The sequence below is a fragment of the Petaurus breviceps genome, unplaced genomic scaffold, assembly GCF_028583685.1.
Source record: "Petaurus breviceps papuanus isolate PSGF00001 unplaced genomic scaffold, PetGlider_PUasm1.0 90397, whole genome shotgun sequence".
NCBI lineage: Eukaryota > Metazoa > Chordata > Mammalia > Diprotodontia > Petauridae > Petaurus > Petaurus breviceps.
In genome coordinates this window covers 1,608,866-1,628,758 of record NW_027187239.1, presented here as the reverse complement: position 1 = coordinate 1,628,758, position 19,893 = coordinate 1,608,866, and the positions used below count along the sequence as shown (strand labels likewise).

Sequence of the window (19,893 nt, the reverse complement as noted above, 5' to 3'; positions counted from 1 at the left end):
TAATATAATATAATATAATATAATATAATATAATATAATATAATATACACACACAGTTGTGTACAGAAATTCATCTTACCCAGCTGAGAAGTGGGAGGAGAAGGGGATATGAGAAGTCAGGATGGGGCAGGTGGTGCAGGGAGAAACCCAACAGACTTTTGAGGAAAGACCAGGTTAAGAAAAAGAAGGAAAGGAAGAAAAACACAAATGGAAAAATCAATGTGTATGGAACACACTTGTTTTGTAACACAGAAATATAGGATACTTATGGCTAAGGCATGTACATGAGATCCACACAGTAAGGAGTATGTGTGACCAAGGCACTAAGTCAGAAGGGGCTATGAGGATGATGATATCTCCCCACTAGCCTCCTAGGCTCTACTGGTCACTGCTTTGATAGTTTTGGCTGGCTGTTGCTTTGATGGACGTATTTACGTGGATAGCGTTTGGCTACAGTTTGTCCCACCTCTAGTCCAAGTTCAGCTGAAACTCCTGGCTAGGGTTTTGCCAGGATTTCTTTGCTTAAAGCCTACAAGTTTTTCCCCACTTCTTTTACAATATGCATAACACCTCTTGCCCTAAGACAATCAGAAATGCTCTTCTGTTTAGTGCCCTCTGAGTCTCAGCTCTTTTAAAGGCTTTCATTTCTCTGGCAGATGGAGCTGATACAGATTTGAAAGGCCTTAACTCCACACTCTTACACCAACAATTCTGAAAAGCAGAATTAAGCACCTGGAACCATAGCTCAACAATTTAGTTCTCTCAGAATGGTAAAGTCTCAGGAATTCTCTTCAGACCATCTCCCTCACAGGATGAGAAAGAAACTCAGATCTCTCAAAATTTCTCTCCAAACTTCAAGTCTCTCATTGACTTGTGGTTGTTAATTATAATTGGATCTATATTCAAAAACGGTAGAACTTAGCATGGTACTAGGCAAACAGTGAGCAATTAAAAGATTCTTGTTAACTTGATTTGACTGGAAACTTCTCATGGCAGTTAACTCTCCAAGACTCTTAAGTAAAGAAATTATCTTAATTTTCTCTAGTACCTCTCACAGACTCTCTCTGCTTTATCAGTTAATAGACAGTCACCCAGATTCTATTTCCTATTTCTTAAGAGTAATAATGTCTCAAGTATCTAGGGGAGGATTGAAGTTACTGAGTTGAAGTTACAAAAGCAAAAACCATTGTCTTATATGTTCTCCTTCTAAAAATATGTCCCCCAAAAAACAGGAGGTGGAACCAAAATGGCAGAGTAAAGGCAGGGTCTCATTTGAGCTCTCCCCCAAACCTCTCCAAATACCTTTTAAAAATGACTCCAAAGTTCTAGAGAAGTAGAACCCACAAAAATATGGAGTAAAACAAATTTCCAGCCCAAAACAACTTGGAATGTCAGCAGGAAGGGATGAAAGAGGAGTGCACTCCAGTGCAGACCATGCCAGTGCAGACTGGGCCCCAGCAAACCAGGAACAGGGTTTGGCCCGCTGAATCAAAAGGGGCAGCAGATGCATCCAGAGCTCTCAGCCCACATATGGTAAAGGGCAGGGGGCGGGTCGGTGTCAAATAACTGGTGAGAAGGAGATTATAGGGGTCCCTTTGCTGGCACTGAGGCAAGACTCTATTGTTTTACCCATCCTTGGATCTGGGTTGCAGTCCACGGGGGCAGTCCTGGGGTGAGGAGGAGCACCAGCATAGCAGAGGTGCAGCTGCAGTGGAGGGGGGACCCTCCTCACAGTTCCAGGGCAGAAAAGAGAGCTTGTAGTCACTCACAGACCAGAAGAGGAATAAACACCTCTCCTTAGTCATGCCACCTTGGAAGAACTGAAAACTTACAGGTCCCTAGAAGTATCTCTGAAAACAGCTGCACAAAACCTCTAAAGCTTGGACAATTCACCTCCACACTGGAAACTGACCTCTACTTTAACAAAGAGTTGTTTTTGTTTTTTTTAAACTCAAGTAATCGACCGAGGAAATGAGCAAACAATGGGGAAAAACTCTTCTAGAAACCTACTTTGGTGAAAAGAATGTCAAAACACACAGTGAGAAGAAGACAACAATGTCAAAGCTCCTACATCCAAAGCTTCTAAGAAAAATATGAATTGGTCTCAGGCAATAGAAGAACTGAAAAAGGATTTTGAAAATCAAGTAATAGAGCACAGGAAAAATTGGGAAAATAAATGAGAGTGATACAAGAAAACATGAAAAATGAATCAACAGCTTGAGACACACACAAAGAAAACTGAAGAAAATAACTCTTGGAGGTAGAGCCAGGATGGTGGTGTAGAAGCAGGAAAACTCCTTGTGCTCCCCCAATAAGCACCTCAAATACCTATAAAAATGACTCGAAAGAAACTTTAGAGCTACAGAAACCACAAAGTGATGGAGAGAAGCAAATCTTCCACTGAAGACAGCCTGGCAGGCACACTGGAAGCTTAGTCCAGCCCTGCCTGAGCCCATGGTTTTAGCCTCAGGGAAGTCCAAGCAGCCATGGCTAGAGGGACTTAGGAAGAGTAGATAACCAGCAGCAGTGGTGGTTTCCAGAATTATCAACTCATAAATGCTAAAGACAAAGTGAGAGGTCAGTATAGATTTTAGGAACAGGGAATCTGGGACTGTGGTCTGGCCTTTGCCCCCCAGAAGGCTGCATGGTTGCTTCAGAGCTCCTGGCCTGCAGATTGTAGGGGGACCAAGTGACCAGCCTAAGGGGTAATCACTCTTGCTTTAACCTGCTTGGATCTGGATTGCTTTTTAGGGTGGATGTCCTGAGGTCTGTGTCCAGGTGCCAGAGCCTGTGGAGGCTTCTGAGAGAGCAGCCAGCTAATAGCTCCAGCAGCTGCAAAAACCCCAGCAATTTGGGACAAAGCTCTCCTCTCTGAAAGCAGAGTTCTACTGTGGCAAAAAGCTCAAAACTCACATAATTGAGTGGCAATATGAGTAAGCAAAGAAAGCAAAACAAGCACAGCAACCGGACTTTAGATTCCTATTTTGGGGACAAAAAAGATCAAAGCATGGAACAGGAGGAAGACAACGAAGTCAGAACTCCTATACCAAAATCTTCCAAGAAAAATATGAACTGGTTACAGGCCATAGAGGAGCTGAAGAAGGATACCGGAAACCAAATAAGAGAAGTGGAGGAAAAATTTGGAAGAGAAATGAAAATGATGCAATAAAATCATGAAAAGTGAGTCAACAACCTGACTGAAGAAAATAACACCTTAAAAAAATAGACAAACTCAAATGGCAAAAGAGGCTCAAAAAGCCAATGAGAAGAATAATACCTTAAGAAGTTGAATTTGCCTGATAGAAAAACAATCTCAAAAGTTCACTGAAGAGAATCATTCCTTCAGAATCAGATTGGAGCAAATGGAAGCTAGTGACTTTATAAGAAATCAAGATACTATTAAACAGATCCAAACAAATGAAAAAATAGAAGGCAATGTGAAATATCTCATTGGAAAAACCACTGACCTGGAAAATAGATCTAGGAGAGATAATTTTGATTGAGAGATTATTGGACTACCTGAAAGTCATGATCAAAAAAAGAACCTAGAAATTGTCCTTCAAGAAATTCTTAAGGAAAATTTACCTGATGTTTTAGAACCAGAGGGCAAACTAGAGGTTGAAAGAATCCACCAATCACCTCTTGGAAAAGATCCCAAAAAGAAAACTCCTAGGAATATTATAGCCAGGTTCTGGAGTTCCCAGTTCAAGGAGAAACAATTTGAATATTGTGGAAGCATAATCAGGATACCACAGGATCTGGCAGCTTCTACACTGAGGGATCGAAGGGCTTGGAATAGGATATTCAAAGGAGCTGGGATTAAAACCAAGAATAACCTACCCAGCATAACTGAGTATAATGTTTCAGGGGAAAATATGGTCATTCAATGAAATACAGGACTTTCAAACACTTGATGAAAAAAACCAGAGTTGTATAGAAAATTTGACATTCAGATACAAGAAGCATGAGAAGGTAAACAGGGAAAAGAAATCATAAGGAACTTATCAAATTTGAACTATTTACGTTCCTACATGGAAAAATGATAATTGTAACTGATGAAACTTTTCTCAGTGTGAGAATAGTTGAAGGGAATAGAAATGTGTGTTTGTATATATAGATAGATATATATGCATATATAGGAGGGTATATGGGCATATGAATACACATGTGAGTGTGTGTATATATGTACAGGTATACATAGACATATACAGGCACAGGATCAATTGAATAGGAAGGGATGATACTTCAGAGGTGAAATTAAGAGGAAATGGGGAGAGACAGAATGGGGTAAATTATCTCATATAAAAGAGATAAGGGAAAACTGTTACGATGGAGAGGGAGAACAGGAAGGCAAAAGGGAATGGGTCAACCTTACTCTCACTGAATTTGGCTTAGGGAGGGAATAACATACACACTAAATAGGGTATCTCACCCTATAGGAGAGTAGTGGGGAAGGGAATGAGAGGGGGGATGATGGAAGGGAGGGCAGGCTGGCGGGGAGGGAAGTTAGAGGCACACACTTTTGAAAAGGGACAGGATCAAAGTAGAGAATAGAACAAGTGGGGGGTGGGATAGGATGGAGGGAAATATAGTCAGTCTTTCACAATATATCCACTATGGATATGTTTTGCATAGCTACACATGTACAACCTATATTAAACTGCTTATCTTTCCAGTAAGGGTGGGTGACAAGGGAGGAAAGGAAAGAATCTGGAATTTAAAGTTTTAAAATCAAATGTTCAATATATATACATATGTGTGTATAAATTTTTTTATATGCAACTGGGAAATGAGATATACAGGCACTGGGGTACAGAGATCCATCTTGTCCTACTGGAAAGTTGGAGGAGGAATGGGGAAGGATATAGAAGAGAACAGATTGGGGGAGGGGGCATACAGTGGAATTGCTGTTTTGGAGTGATGGGTAGGGAAAACATGGGGAGAAAATTTATAACTCAAAACCTTGTGGAAATGAATGATGTAAACTAAAAATAAACATAAAATTTAATTTTAAAAAAGAAAAAAAAAAGAACATACCTCTTTAAAAAATAGACTAGGCCAAATGGTAAAACAGGTCCAAAAAACCAATGAGGAGAAGAATGACTTAAAAAGCAAAATTGGACAAATGAAATAAAAGATCCAGAATCTCACTGAATAAAACAATTCCTTAAAAATTAGAATGGAGAAAATGAAAGCTATTTACTTTATGAGAAATCAAGAAACAATAAAACAAAACCAAAAAATGAAAAAAAAAGACAATGAGAAATATCTCACTGGAAAAAAACAAATGACCTGGAAAACAGATCCAAGACAGAAAATTTTAAAATTATTGAATTACCTGAAAGCCATGATCAAAAAAGAGCCTAGACATCATTTTTCAAGAAATTATGAAGGAAACCTGCCCTGACATTCTAGAACCAGAGGGTAAAACAGAAATGGAAAGAATTCACCAATCACTTCCTGAATAAGATCCCAAAATGAAAACTGCCAAGAGTATTACAGCCAAATTCCAGAGTTCCCAGGACAAGGAGAAAATATTGCAAGCAGTCAGAAAGAAACAATTCAAGTACTGTGGAACCACTATCAGGTTAACACATGATTTAACAGCTTCTACATTAAGGGATCAGTGGAATTGGAATATGATATTCTGGAGGTCAAAGGACATAGGATTAAAACCAAGAATCACCCACCCAGCAAAACTGAGTGTAATTAATGAGGGAGGGAAATGACATTCAATGACCTAGAATAATTTAATGCTTTCTTGAGAAAAAATGAGAGCTAAATAGAAAATTTGACTTTCAAATATAAGACTCAAGAGAAGCATGAAAAGGTAAACAGGAAAGAAAAATCATAAGGGACTCATTAAAGTTGAACTGTTTATATTTCTACATGGAAAGATGATATTTAAAACTCATAAGACCTTTCTTATTATTAAGGTGGTTAGAAGTACATATAGATGGAGGGCACAATTTTTACTTGAATATGAAGGTATGATATCTAAAAATAAAATTAATGGGTAAGAGAGGAATGTACTGGGAGAAAGAGAAAGGGAGAGATAGAATGGGATAAATTACCTCACATAAAAGAGGCAAGAAAAAACTTTTACATTGGAGGGGAAGAGAAGGGAGGTGAGGAAGAGTGATTGAATCTTATTCTCATCAAAATTGGTTCAAAGAGAGAATAACATACACACCCAGTTGGGTATAGAAATCTATCTTACCCTATATGAAAGTAGGGGGGAAGGGGATAAGGGAAGGGAGGAGGGCAATAGAAGGATGGGAAGATTGGGGAAGGGGTTAGTCAGAAGCAAAACACTTTTGAGGTCAAACAGGGTGAAAAAAGAGAGAAAATAAAATAAATTGGGATGGAGGGAAATATAGTTAATATTTCACAGTATAACTATTATAGAAGTGTTTTTGAAAGACTACACATGTATAACCTATATCGAATTACTTGCCTTCTCAATGTGGGGGTGTGGGAGTAAGGGAAGGAGGGACAGAAGAAGGGAGAGAATTTGGAACTCAAAGTTCTAAAAATGAATGTTAAAATTGTTTTTACATGTAACTGGGGAAAAATAAAATACTAAAATAAAATTTTTTAAAGATTGTCAGACTCATTAATTTGTCGATAAATGTTTTCTTTCACTTAAAAGTTTTCCATTGCTCAGTGGGAATACTGGCAAAGAATCCAGGTGATTTGTGTTACAAATCAAGAATCACATCTTTAGTAACCCATTTGGTAAACGAAAGAATCTACAGAATAACCATCTACCAAGTAATCTATCAAATAATCTACTGAATAATGTACCAAATAATCTATCAAATAATATCTATGAAATGATCGTGTATTAGATAATCATCTATTGAATAATGTACAAATAATATTTTAAATAATATAACCTACATGAAAGCAATTTCCATTTAAAAATCAATTTAACAAATGTCTTTTAAGTGCTTCTTATTACAAGGCACAGTATTGGAGTATTGGAGATAGAAAAATGAAATAAGCTACAGTTCCTAACATAAAAAGCACTATCCATATGTTAAGGCAATATTATCTGGAATTATCTAATTAATTACAAAACTCCAGTGTATTACTATTAATCCTACAATCAAATCAAGCTTTCCTTGGTATTTGAAACACTTCACAACCTCAATCTAGCCTGCCTCTCCAGAACTGCTCTCTACTTCTGCCTTGCTCACATACTACAGTCCAGTCAAACTGCCCTCCCTGGGGCTCTTTGAATATCAGGTTCTATCTCCCATCTCTGTGCCTTTACATAGGCTGTTCCTGATGCTTAGGAAGCCCTCCCTCCTTATCTGCAGCTTTCAGAATCTACAGCCACATTCAAGTGCTACCTTTTAAATGATCTTTCCTGATTCCTCTAGCTGCTAGAACCACTCAAATGACCATGTGTAGCTGTGTATGTAAAACTGTGAATCTCTATTACGTACATCTTGATATTTTTAAAGTGTTTAATAAATTTAACTTTGACCTCTGAACACTGTCCTGCTTCTCAGTTTCCCTCTTATCTTCTTTGGATTGTTACTTATCATTTGTTAATACAGAAAATTATTGAACCCAAAAAGCTTACTATAGAGTCCAGTGTGACGGAATGCTCCCAGGAAGCAGAATGGCTGCAAGAATACTTAGATTCCCCCCTTACTTGTTTTAGATACACCCAAATCTTGTGTTTTGAGTTCCCCAAATTAAATTGACTAACAAGCTGATATACATCTCAAACTACCTTCCTCTTGGAGACTTCTTACTGACTACATGAAGCCAATCAAGCAAATGCCCTTACACCCTTATCTGAACTCTATATAATGTAACTTCCCAAAGACTTGGAAACACCCCTTCTTTCTGGCTCTCTCTTGCTACCAAATGACCTAACAAATTTCTTTCTAAAGCTATTTCAGATTTTGGAATTTGTTCCCATGAGCTGCACCTCCTTCTGTCCTCTTGGGTGAATTTTTTAAAATGCTTCAATAATCGTTTTTCTCTTCTCCCCTTTTTTTTGGGGGGGGGCATTTTGATAGCTCTCCTCTTCTTTATAAACTCTTCCCCTCCATTAAAACACACAAATCTACACACTTACACAAATACACACATACAAGCGTGGGAATGAATAAGCATAACAATCCACTCATTTTTCATGTTCAAAAATGTATGTCTTATTCTGTACTTTGAGTCTATCACATCTTTGTCAGGATGAGTAGCATGCTTCAATTGTCCTCAGTGACTGCATTGATTAAGGTTTTTTAAGTATTGCAAAACATTTTTTTTACAGTTGTTATCCTTGTATAAATTGTTTTGGTTCTGCTCCTCTCTTTTATGCATCAGTTCAAACAAGTCTTCCCATATTTCTCTGAAACTTTTCCTTTCATCATTTATTACCACACACTTATAACATAATTTGTTTGGCCACTCCCCATTTGATGGATAACCAGTTAGTTTCCAGTTCTTTGCAATAACAAAAAAGAGTTGTTATAAATGTTTGTCCATATGGTTTCTTTTCCTCTTTCTTTGATTTCTTTGGGAAACAGGCCTAGTGGTGGGATCTGTGGGTCGAAGAATATTTAGAGTTACTAATTCTGGGACAACAGTTCCAAATCCCTTTAAGAATGGGGAATCAAATGATAGTTTCAGCACTACAGCAGTGTGCTTGTTTTATCACAGTCACTATAAGAATGATACTTTTCTATTTTGCCATCTCTGTCAGTCTGCATATGAACTGAAACTTCTGTGCTGTTGGAATCTTCCCTGTAGAAATCCTGTGAGCACATAGTTCTTTGCATGTTATCTCCCTTCTTAAACTATGAGCTCCTTGAGGTCAGGGAGGGTTTTTAGCCTTTCTTTATGTTCCCAGTACTCAGCATAGTGGGGCAGTTCGGTGGTGTCATAGTGCACAGAGTGCTGGGCCTTGTAATAGTAATGAAATTTGAAGATCCCTTTGTATTGCCAAGCTAAGAGATACTTAGCACCTAGTTTCAAGGAAATTCATGGAAAACAACTCTGGGGCAAAGAATTATGGGAAAATATCTAGAACATATCCTTGTTTACTGATTTGTCAGTTTTTCCTGTAGATGCTCACGTGGCCCTCACCACGCCAGAACTTGAGTACAATATTCATGCTGATCAACCAGAGAAGATTGCTACTGAACATACTGTCCCTACTTTGACAACAACTGATGATCCGGTATTAGCAAAATGGGTCCCCAAACAGCAGGCCATTTGGGGGTCCAGGACACACACTGGTGGCTACAAGATCGAGGTATTAGTATCTCTCATTCACTGTTAAAACAGTTAGCAGAAGAATGACATGTCATTCATATGTCAATTAGAAAAGGAATGAACTATTCCTTAGGTAGTAACTGGGGAGGTAGCAAGGGGAGAAGTCCCAGACCAAGTCTGGCAAATAGATTATACTGGTCCACCACCACAAGATAAAGGTTGCAGATTTATATGTACTTGTATTGATGCCTAATCAGTTATACTAGTGGCTTGTCCTTATAAGAATGAAACTCAGAAAAACACCTGCAAAACTCTAGATCTCATAAGTCTGTATTATGGAACGCCAATGCAGATACAAAGTGACAATGAGTCACATTTCAAAGGTAATGAAAAGAAGAGGTTATGACGTAATCAGCAGGATTACAAATTATAGTGTCTCTATTTGTTCCAGGATGCATGGCCATTAAGATTGAGATCGTAAGACCAAGGATCCTGGAGGGGTGGAATAGTAATGAAATTTGAAGATCCTTTTGTACTGCTGAGCTAAGAGGTACTTAGCACCTAGTTTCAAATTAAGCTTCTGTTAAAGAAACAGAAGGTATGAACCCCTGTTGCTGACATAACAGGAAGGGGCTGAACAGGGAGAAGCTAAATCATATATAACAAAGAGCATAAGCTGGACACTCAGAACTTCCTGAGGTAAGCAGTGATATTACATTATTTAGAATCTCTTTCCTATTCTGTTAATCTTAATTTTTAAGCTCTTTAGATGTTCTTCTATTTCACTCATTCAATTATCAGTTTTGCTGATATACGATTGGGTAAAAATATGTTCTATTAATTTCCTTTGTTTCTCATTTAATTCTTGTGATTTCACCTTTTACATTTCAAAATAGCTGATGGCATACCTAATTGAGGAGATTTTTATAATAAGAGCTTTTAGTTTCATTTATCAATTGAATGTTCACTGGTTTATTTTTATTTCAATTTAGTTAACTTCAGAATTTCTATTTTGATATTTACTTACTGTATTAAAATGTGTTATTTTTTCAAGTTATATATCTAATTCAATGTTTTGTCTTTCTCATTTTTTTCTTGATCAAAGTATTTAAAGATATAAAATTTTCCCAAAGACTAATTTGGTTGAATCTCAAAAGTTTTAGTATGTCATCTACTTCATCGACAAAATTTTCTGTTGTTTCTATGATTTGCTCTTTAACCAATAAATTCTTTAGGATTAAGTTATATTTTTTTTCAAATGCTTTATTAACTTCTGGTTTACATCATTCATTTCCACCAGATTCTGAGTTACAAATTTTTTCCCCGTTTTCCCCCTACCCACCTCCCCCAAAATAGCGGTCCTACAGGATATACCCTCCTCCAATCTATTCTCTCCCATATCTTCTCCCATACCCCCTTCAACTTTTCCAGTAGGGCATAGTGGATCTCTATACCCCAGTACCTGTATATCTTATTTTCCAATTACATGTAAAACAGTATTAATAATACTATATGTGTGTGTATTTAAACATTTGATTTTAAAACTTTGAATTCGAGATTCATTCCCTTCCTCCCTTGTCACCCACCCTTACTGGGAAGAAAAGCAATTCACAGTATAGGTTGTATGTGTGTAGCTATGCAAAACATTACCATAGTAGATATATTGTAAAAGACTGACTAAATTTCCCTTCCACTTTTTCTATTCTCTACTTTGATCCTGTCCCTTTTCAAAAGTGGGTGCTTCCAACTTCCCTCCCCTACCCCAGCCTTCCCTCCTTTCCATCATCCCCCCTGTCATCCCCTTCCCCCCTATTCTCCTGTAGGCTGAGATACCCTATTTAGTGTGTATGCCCTTCCCTCCCTGAGCCAAATTCAGTGAGAATAAGGTTTTGCCTTTTTGCCTTCCTGTTCTTCCCCTCCATTGTAATTATTTTCCCTTGCCTTTTCTTTATGAGATAGTTTACCCCATTCTGTCTCTCCCCATCTCCTCTCATTATATTCCTCTCTAACCTCTTAATTTCACCTTTTAAGTGTCATCCCTTCCTATTAAATTAGTCTTGTGCCCTCTATCTATGTATACCTGAATTCACATGTGTATTCATATGCCGATATACCCTCCTGTATAGACATATATATATATATATATATGAAAATAGCTGAAGGGAATAGAAAGATAGATAGATAGATAGATAGATAGATAGATAGATAAATAGATGATAGATAGATATATCTTTCTATTCCCTTCAGCTATTTTCATATATATATATATATATATATATATATATATATATATATATGTCTATACAGGAGGGTATATCAGCATATGAATATATATGGTGTATATATATATATATATCTTTCTATTCCTTCAGCTATTTTCATACTGAGAAAAGTTTCATCAGTTACAATTACAATTTTTCCATGTAGGAATGTAAATAGTTCAACTTTGATAAGTTCCTTATGATTTCTTTTCCCTGTTTACCTTCTCATGCTTCTCTTGCTTCTTGTATCTAAATGTCAAATTTTCTATTCAACTCTGGTTTTTTCATCAAGAATACTTGAAAGTCCTCTATTCCACTGAATGATCATATTTTCCCCTGAAACATGATACTCAGTTTTGCTGAGGAGGTGATTCTTGGTTTTAATCCCAGCTCCTTTGACCTCTGGAATATCATATTCCAAGCCCTTCAATCCCTCAGTTGTAGAAGCTGCCAGATCCTGGGTTATCCTGATTGTGTTTCCACAATACTCAAATTGTTTCTTCCTGACTGCTTGTAATATTCTCTCCTTGATCTGGGAATTTCAGAACCTGGCTATAATATTCCTAGGAATTTTCTTTTTGGGATCTTTTTCAGGAGGTGATCGGTGGATTCTTTCAACCTCTATTTTGCCCTCTGGTTCTAAAACATCAGGGCAGTTTTCCTTGAGAATTTCTTAGAGGATGATTTCTAGGTTCTTTCTTTGATCATGGCTTTCAGGTAGTCCAATAATTTTTTTAAATTATCTCTCCTGAATCTATTTTCTAGGTCAGTGGTTTTTCCAATGAGATATTTCACATTGCCTTTTACTCTTTCATTTGTTTGGATCTGTTTAACAGCATCTTGATTTCTCATAAAGTCACTAGCTTCCATTTGCTCCAGTATAATTCTGAAGCAATGATTCTCCTCGTTGAGCTTTTGAGATTCTTTTTCCATCTGGCAAATTCAGCTGTTTAAGTCATTCTTCTCCTCATTGCCTTTTTGAGCCTCTTTTGCCATTTGAGTTAGTCTATTTTTTAAGGTGTTATTTTCCTCAGTCAGGCTGTTGACTCTCATTTCATAATTTTCTTGCATTGTTCTCATTTCTCTTCCCAATTTTTCCTCCACTTCTCTTATTTGCTTCTTAAGGTCCTCTATGGCCTGTAACTATATCATATTTTTCTTTGAAGCTTTTGGTGGAAGAATTCTGACTTCACTCCTACATGCTTTGATCCTTTTTGTCCCCAAAATAGGAGTGTAAAGTTGGGGTGCCCTGTTTACTTTGCTTCCTTTGCCTGCTCATGTTGCCACTCAGTCACTTGACCCCTGGGCTTTTCACCACAGTAGGACTCTGCACCAAACAGCGGAGCTTCGTACCAAACACTAGGGTTTTCTCAGCTGCTGAAGGTATTAGTTGGGTGCCCTCTCTGAAGCCTCCACAGGCTCTGGCAAGCTGGGCACACACCCCAGGACCTCCACCCCAGACCACAATCCAGATCCAATCAGGTTAAAGCAAGAGCAATTAATCCTTAGACTGGTCACTTGGTCCCCCTACACTCTGCAGGCCAGGAGCTGAAGCTGCCATGTTGCTGCAGCTGCAGGGCTGCAGCTCCTCAGTAGCTTCTTGCCCCAGGGGCAAAAGTCCAAGCACTCCCAACTACTGGTTCTCAAAGTCCACACTGCACTGACCTCTCACTATGTCCTTTGCCTCTATGTGTTGATAATTCTGGAAACCACCACAGCTGCTGGTGATCTGAAGTCCCTCCAACCAGAGGCTGGTCAGGCCCGCCCTGGGGCTAAAACCTCGTGGGGCTGGGCTGGGCTCCTAGAGCACTGTGCTGGCCAATTCCTGCTGGCCTGCTGAGCTGTCCTCAGTGGGAGGTTAGCTTTTCTGTGTCATTTTGTGGGTTCTGTAGCTCCAAAGTTTGTTCAGAGTCCCCTTGTTACATGAATTGGGGGAGGTAGAAGCCAGAGCCCCCAGGATTAATTTATTTAGTCTCAAATGAATTTATAATAATTTCTTTAAAAATGGTTTATGATTCTTATTGTTTTGTGTATGTTTACTATTTCTGATTTTCTGCATTGTTTAGGTTTTATACCCTAATATATGCTCAGTTTTTGTAAAACTGCCACACATAGTGGACAAATTCATATATTTTCCATTCCAATTCAATAATTGCCAAAGATTTATCGTATTTAACTTTTCTAAAATTTTATTCAGGTCTTTGATTTCTTTCTCATTTATTCATTAGATTTGTCCAGATTGAAATCAACTATTATAGTTTTCCTATCTACTTTTTCCTGCCAAGCAATTAACTTTTCCCTTAAAGATTTAGAGGCTATGACATTCAGAGAGCATGTATCTTCCTCTTGTGGATAAAAAAATATTGCAGCCTGGGCAAGAAGCTTTTTTTTTCTTTTCTTTTCTTTCCAGCATTCACTTAAAATTTCTTTCTCTTCGTATTCTATTCCTACCACTATCCCACCTCAAACTACAAGGGAGAAAGATGACTTGTGTGACTTGACTAGAGCCAACCCAGTAAGTGGTTCAATAATCTTATGGCTACCTCCCTTCTTAATTATGATGAGGATAACTGTTTTCCTAAGGAAGGTGGCTATGATTCTCATCCTCTGTCCTTGAGCATAAAGTCTGGCTCTAACCTAACCCCCAGTTAGTTGCCTACTCTAGGTTTCTTGTCTAAGATACTACAAAACCTTCTGCCCCTCCTCCTTGTCTTCCATGCTCCCAGACAGATTATGATTGGAGCCTAGGAAAGGCTAAGAGACTTTTCTACTCCTGAGTTATCTTCTTGCTTATGATTTGTCAAAACAGGAAGGTCTTTAGAGGGAAGCTCAGAACCTGATCCTGGTTCCCCCTCTCCTTCCCTCTCTATCTTGCTTTTTCCTCTAAAAAGGCAGCAACAGCAACAGCAGTAGCTGCTTTAGGCATAACAGATTTTCTCCAGTCTCTTATTTTTAACTATATTTCAATATCTCTGTTTCAAGTGAGCAAATCATTTAACTTCACTCAATTTCAGATTTCTCGTCTGTTAAATGGTATTAGTATCAACTGTGCTACAAGATTGTGAGTCTCAAATATGACAACAAATGTAAAGCACTTTGAAAACTTTAAAGTGCTATACTAATTACTATTTTTTTAGGGGGGAGGTAGGGCAATTGGGGTTAAGTGACTCGCCCAAGGTCACACAGCTAGTTTTTTGTGTTGTGTCTGAGGCCAGATTTGAACTCAGGTCCTCCTGACTCCAGGGCCAGTGCTCTATTCATTGCACCACCTAGCTGTCCCTACACTAATTATTAATAATGTATTTCTTGTAAATACATTAAATTAAATTAAACATACTGTTGAATTTTGCTTTTTACTGCCATTATACTGCCCCTCTACATTTTATAGGTGAGTTCACCCCATTCACATTCATATTTGTAACTGTGAACTGCACATTTTCCTCCATCCAATCCTTGTGTATTTTTTTCCTTTTTTTCCCTTTGTCCTCCTTTTGACAAGTAGCATTGACAGAATGTGTTCAGTACTAGCAATCTGTATCTGATGCAATCTACTCCTATTGAATTTTCTCCTTTTCTTCATTTCTCCTAATCTCCCATCCCAGATTCTTACACTTTGCTTCTTTCCTTTTAGTATCCCCTTCACCCTCCACCCTCCAAAATTGGAATTTGTTTTTATGACTTCTTGTTGCTGCTGCTGCTGTTGTTCAGTTATTAGGTGGTGTCTGACTCTTAGTGACCCCATTATTCATAGCATGCCAGGCTCCTCTACCCTCCACTGTCTCTTGAAGTCCAAATTCATAATCACTGTTTTCCATGATATTATCCATCTTTACCTCTGTCATATCCTTTTTCTTTTATCTTCAATCTTTCTCAACATCAGGGTCTTTTCCAATGAGTCCCATTTTCTGGGCCAAAGTATTTAAGTTTCAGCCTCAGTATCTGACCTTCCAATGAACAGGTTGGATTAATTTCTTTAATTATTGACTGATTTGAACTCCTTGCTGTCCAAGGGACTCTCAAAAGTCTTCTTCAGCACTACAATTCAAAAGTGTCTATTCTGTGGCATTCAGCTTTCCTTATAATCCAACTCTCACAGCCATACATCACTACCAGAAAAACCATAGCTTAGACTATATGGACCTTTGTTGGTAAAGTGATTTCTCTGCTTTTTAGTATGTTGTCCAGATCAGCCATAGCTTTCTTCCAAAGAGAAGGCATCTTTTTATTTCATAGTTGCAGATACCATGTTTGAGCCAAAAAATATAAAATCTGCCGCTGCTTCCATTTCTTTCCCCTCTATTTGCCAGGAAGTGATGAGACCAGTTGCTAAGATCTTGGGTTTTTTGATAATCATTTATATATTACTACTTATTCCTTCGGTATCTACTTTCTCTTTTAATCCCCCTTTCCCTGTCCCCTCCTGATTCTCTATTAACCTTAATGTATTTATATACTAGACTCTGTGTGTGAGAGTGTGTGTGAGTGTGTGTGTGTATGTGTGTGTATGTTCCAAACCTCTTTTGTCTGGTTCAGATGAAAGTGAGGTCCATGTCATAACTTGTTCACCTTACCATGTGCTCCATTGTAGAGTCTTGTTTACCATAATTATTCCAGATAAGTTCCACTCCTTTCCTCTCTCTCTCTCCCTACCCTGGTACATCCCTTTCTTTTTCCTTTTTCTTTTTTCTCTTAAGATCATCAAAAGATAAGAAGACTTTCCAGGCCCTCTGACTTCCTTACTCCCTCCATGAGACTCTAGGAGCCCAACCATGGTTTCTTGGTACTTAAATTCTTCCTTTATGTTTGCTTTAAGGAGTTTTACTTTTACCTGAAAACTATGGCTTTGGGCTACGTTTGGGCTATCTGGGAGTTTTATTTTGGGCTTTCTTCTAGGAAGTTTCTGGGATATTATTTCTATTTTCACTTTGCTCTCTGGTTCTAATAGATATGGGCGATTTTCACTCATCGTTTGTTGAAACATTCTATCTAAATTTGGGGTGGTTGGTTCTTTTCATGGTTAAGGTTTTCAGGTAATCTGATGATTGTCTCATCTTGACCTATTTTTCAGGTCGGTTGTTTTGAAGAGAAAATACTTTACATTGTCTCTTTTTTCCCCCAGTCTTATTATTTTGTTCTCATATTCTGTCGTCTCATGGAGTCCTTGATCCCTGTTTAGTCCAATCTAATTTTCAAGGAATCTATTACTTGAATAAAGTTTTACACTCCTATGCTAATCTCTCTATTCTTTTTTCAATTCCTTCTTCAAGATTTCTCATTTCTTTTCCCATTCTTTACAGCACACACACACACACACAGACACCACATCATCAGCAACAACATGTTCAAGAAATGTGATGAATGATATCATTCAGAAGGGGCTGGTGAGGGGAAGAGGGACAGTAATCAAATAGCAAGGGATCCTTAAATGAGGAACAGCCCTCACCCTGATACTCATAGAATGTGAAACAATCTAGAGCAACGGTTCTTCACCTTTTTGTATTCTAAACTCTACTGGCATCTGGAGAAGGCTGGGGACCTCCTCAGAATGCTTTTAAAATACTTAAAATAAAGTACATAGGGTAAACAATGGAATCAAATTATATTGAAATAAAGATGCATTATTAATTGCACAGAACCCAGCATGAGAGCTCAAGTATTTAGAGTAGCTTCTCTGGGAACAAGACCAGAAAGGGTAAGGACAAGAATTGCCAAGACATGTGTGTCCTGTGAAATGCACCACTGCTGGGAGTGCCCACTTTGATACCGGAATAACAAGTGTGTGTCCCCAGGTCTGGTGCACTCCATCAGATGCACCAAGATTTCTTCAGCTTTGACTATGAGTACCCGCGGTGACACTGACCCAGCATGTCACACTGTGGGGCCTGGGAGTGTTCACTGAAATCAGCAAGCTTATGAAGTTGTAACAATGTAATCTAAAGCTAGCTCCCAACCACACCCCCAGGGATAAAAAAATGGTGAGATTTATGAGGGGCCAACAAATAGAAGCACAGCAGAGAAAGAGGAGAAATACTGGGACACTGAGCTGGATTATTTCTCAGAGTGCGGGACTGTAAGAAAGGAGGATTTTGTGACTTTTTTAGAGTTCAGTTTCTCAGGATCGATGGCCATGACAAAGTCCAGTTTCCAGGTGTTAGATAATAACTCCCAGAATAGCTCCAAGGATCCTAGATAGTAATTCCTAAAACCACAGTGATAGTCCTACTGAGACTGCGCCGTGAGATACAGGGGTGACGTAATTGATATTTCCTACACTCGCACAGAATGACCATATTGCTAAAGTTAACCTGTGAGCTTAATGTTGACAAGATGCCATCTTTGTTGCCCTATAAAGCAGGTGGGCACTGGTCAGTGAGTGGGGAATCTGTGTGTGCCTTGGCTGGCCTCCATCAAGACTTAAGGGGAAACCACAGGTAACACACAGAGGGATGCATGTACCTGCCTTAACTGGCCCCCACTGAGGCTTGAGACAATGTAGGGCAGTGCACAAACCATGCCTGTCTCAACTGACTCCACCAAGACATAGGGGTAGTTGCCCCCCCCTTCATGCCAGCACCTGTAAGAAGGGTTATTAGGGCGTGCTTTAGGAGCTGGTGCTCCCATTATCAGTAACCTTTTTCAAAAGAATAGAGTATAATAAAGTAAGATTACTAACCCCTCTAAAGCTGTCAGCATCCTTCCTGTCTGACCAGATCAAGAGCGAACCTGTTAGAGGCTAGAGTCCAAAAACTCCAGTGCCTCCCATGTGTTATCTGTGAAACAGGGACCTAAGTTCAAAATCAGCATCAGACTTTTACTTAGTTATATGCTCAGTCTCTGTCTGCTTCATTTTGGTCATCTCTTAAATGGGGTTAATAACAGCACCAACCTCCCAGGGACCAAATGAAATAATATTTGTGAAGTGCTCTGCACACATTAAAGTGCTATATAAATGCTATTAGATTAGTGCAGCTCAATGGATAAAGCACTTGACCTAAAGCCAGGACGACCTGAGTTCAAAACTAGCCTCAGACACTTACTAGCTGTGTGACCTTGCGCAAGTCATTTCACCTTACTTTCCTGACTCCAGGTCCAGTGCTCTATCCACTGCACTACCTAGCTGCCCCATAACATGAGGTGTGTGTATGTTTTACATGTATATAGATATATACTATTATTATAATCTAGTCCAAAAATTTCATTCTGCCTACAAGAAAACTGAGGCTTAGAGAGGGAAAGTGAATTGTCTAAAGTCACAGAGCTAATAAGCATTAGATCCATAATGCAAATCCAGGTCTTCTGGCCCCAGGTCAAGGCCTCTCTTCACACTCTTCACTTTTCACAGGCTGTTTCTGCAAAGCAGAAGAAATAGACTGCTCAGACACAACTGGCAATGGGGCTTTTGTCCCCCACTCATTTAAAAAAGACATGGAGGTACAGAAAAAAAGAATACATAAACACCAAATACAATCAAGAGGTGAAAGAGGCATGCCAGAGAGAAAAGGACCAGCAGCCGCTCAACCCCAGAGAAGAGAAGAGAAGCCTCATCATGACTGAAGTTGGTAAGGGATTCATGAGAAGGACGCCGACCAAGGGTCCTCTGGGTCAGCAGAAGACTGAAAGACCTTTGCAGAGTCTGAGACTTGGAAGGGCCCTCTGCAGCTATCTCATCCATCCCACACACACCCAACAACTGACCTTAAGTGGCTGAAATAGTAAATGGAGAAATTGGGTGGGAAACCAGGTGTGATAGTAACGGCAATTAAAGATTCCCCTGTATTGGCTTGGTTTTCAAATTGATTGTGTTAAAACCCAGAGTTTGTTAATCCCACCTGTGGGATGGGCTTGTTGATGTGAAAAGAAAGTCCTGAACTGGGAGGAGCTGGTGATGTAGATTTGGAGAGACACTAGAGAGAGGCAGAAGATCTTTTTGGAAGCAGCACCTCGTGGAGAGAGAGAGAGACTAAGAGAATTGCTGGTGGCCACTTTGAATTGCCCTGGACTTTTGAGACCTGCTCCCTGAGCTGCCAAGGACTGAGGAGACATGGCTGTTTTGCTGGTACTTTGTCTGTCTGTTTTGATGTTGTTTTGCCAGATTTGTCCACTGGTGAAAGACAGTCCTTTTGTTGAAGAAGTCCTGGAACCTGGCTGTTCGCTAAGAAGCCCTGAGACTGTCCTGCAGACAGAGAGTGAATACTGTCCACTGGTGAGGGACAGTGCTGTTGTTGCAGGGGTCTGGAGACTGTCCTGCAGACAGAATGAATACTGTCCACTGGTGAAGGACAGTGCTGTTGTTGCAGGGGTCTGGGAGCCTTTCTGTTGGTTCAGAAGCCCTGAAGAAGGATTTTCTTGTTGTATGTTTACAGAAATCCTGGGAGAGGGCTTTGCTAATGTGTTCAGG

The 19,893-nt window shown here is 39.0% G+C and overlaps 1 protein-coding gene across 1 annotated transcript in view; it reads left to right on the top strand.

Annotated features, from left to right (window-relative positions):
* The window catches only part of LOC138177395 (serine-rich adhesin for platelets-like), a 33,136-nt gene extending 15,788 nt beyond the window's left edge, over positions 1 to 17,348 (top strand). The window contains exon 2 of the mRNA XM_069108576.1: positions 17,285 to 17,348. Coding sequence (XP_068964677.1) covers positions 17,285 to 17,348 — 64 coding nt within the window. The remainder of the gene's footprint in view (positions 1 to 17,284) is intronic.
* The last annotated feature ends 2,545 nt before the right edge of the window (positions 17,349 to 19,893 follow it).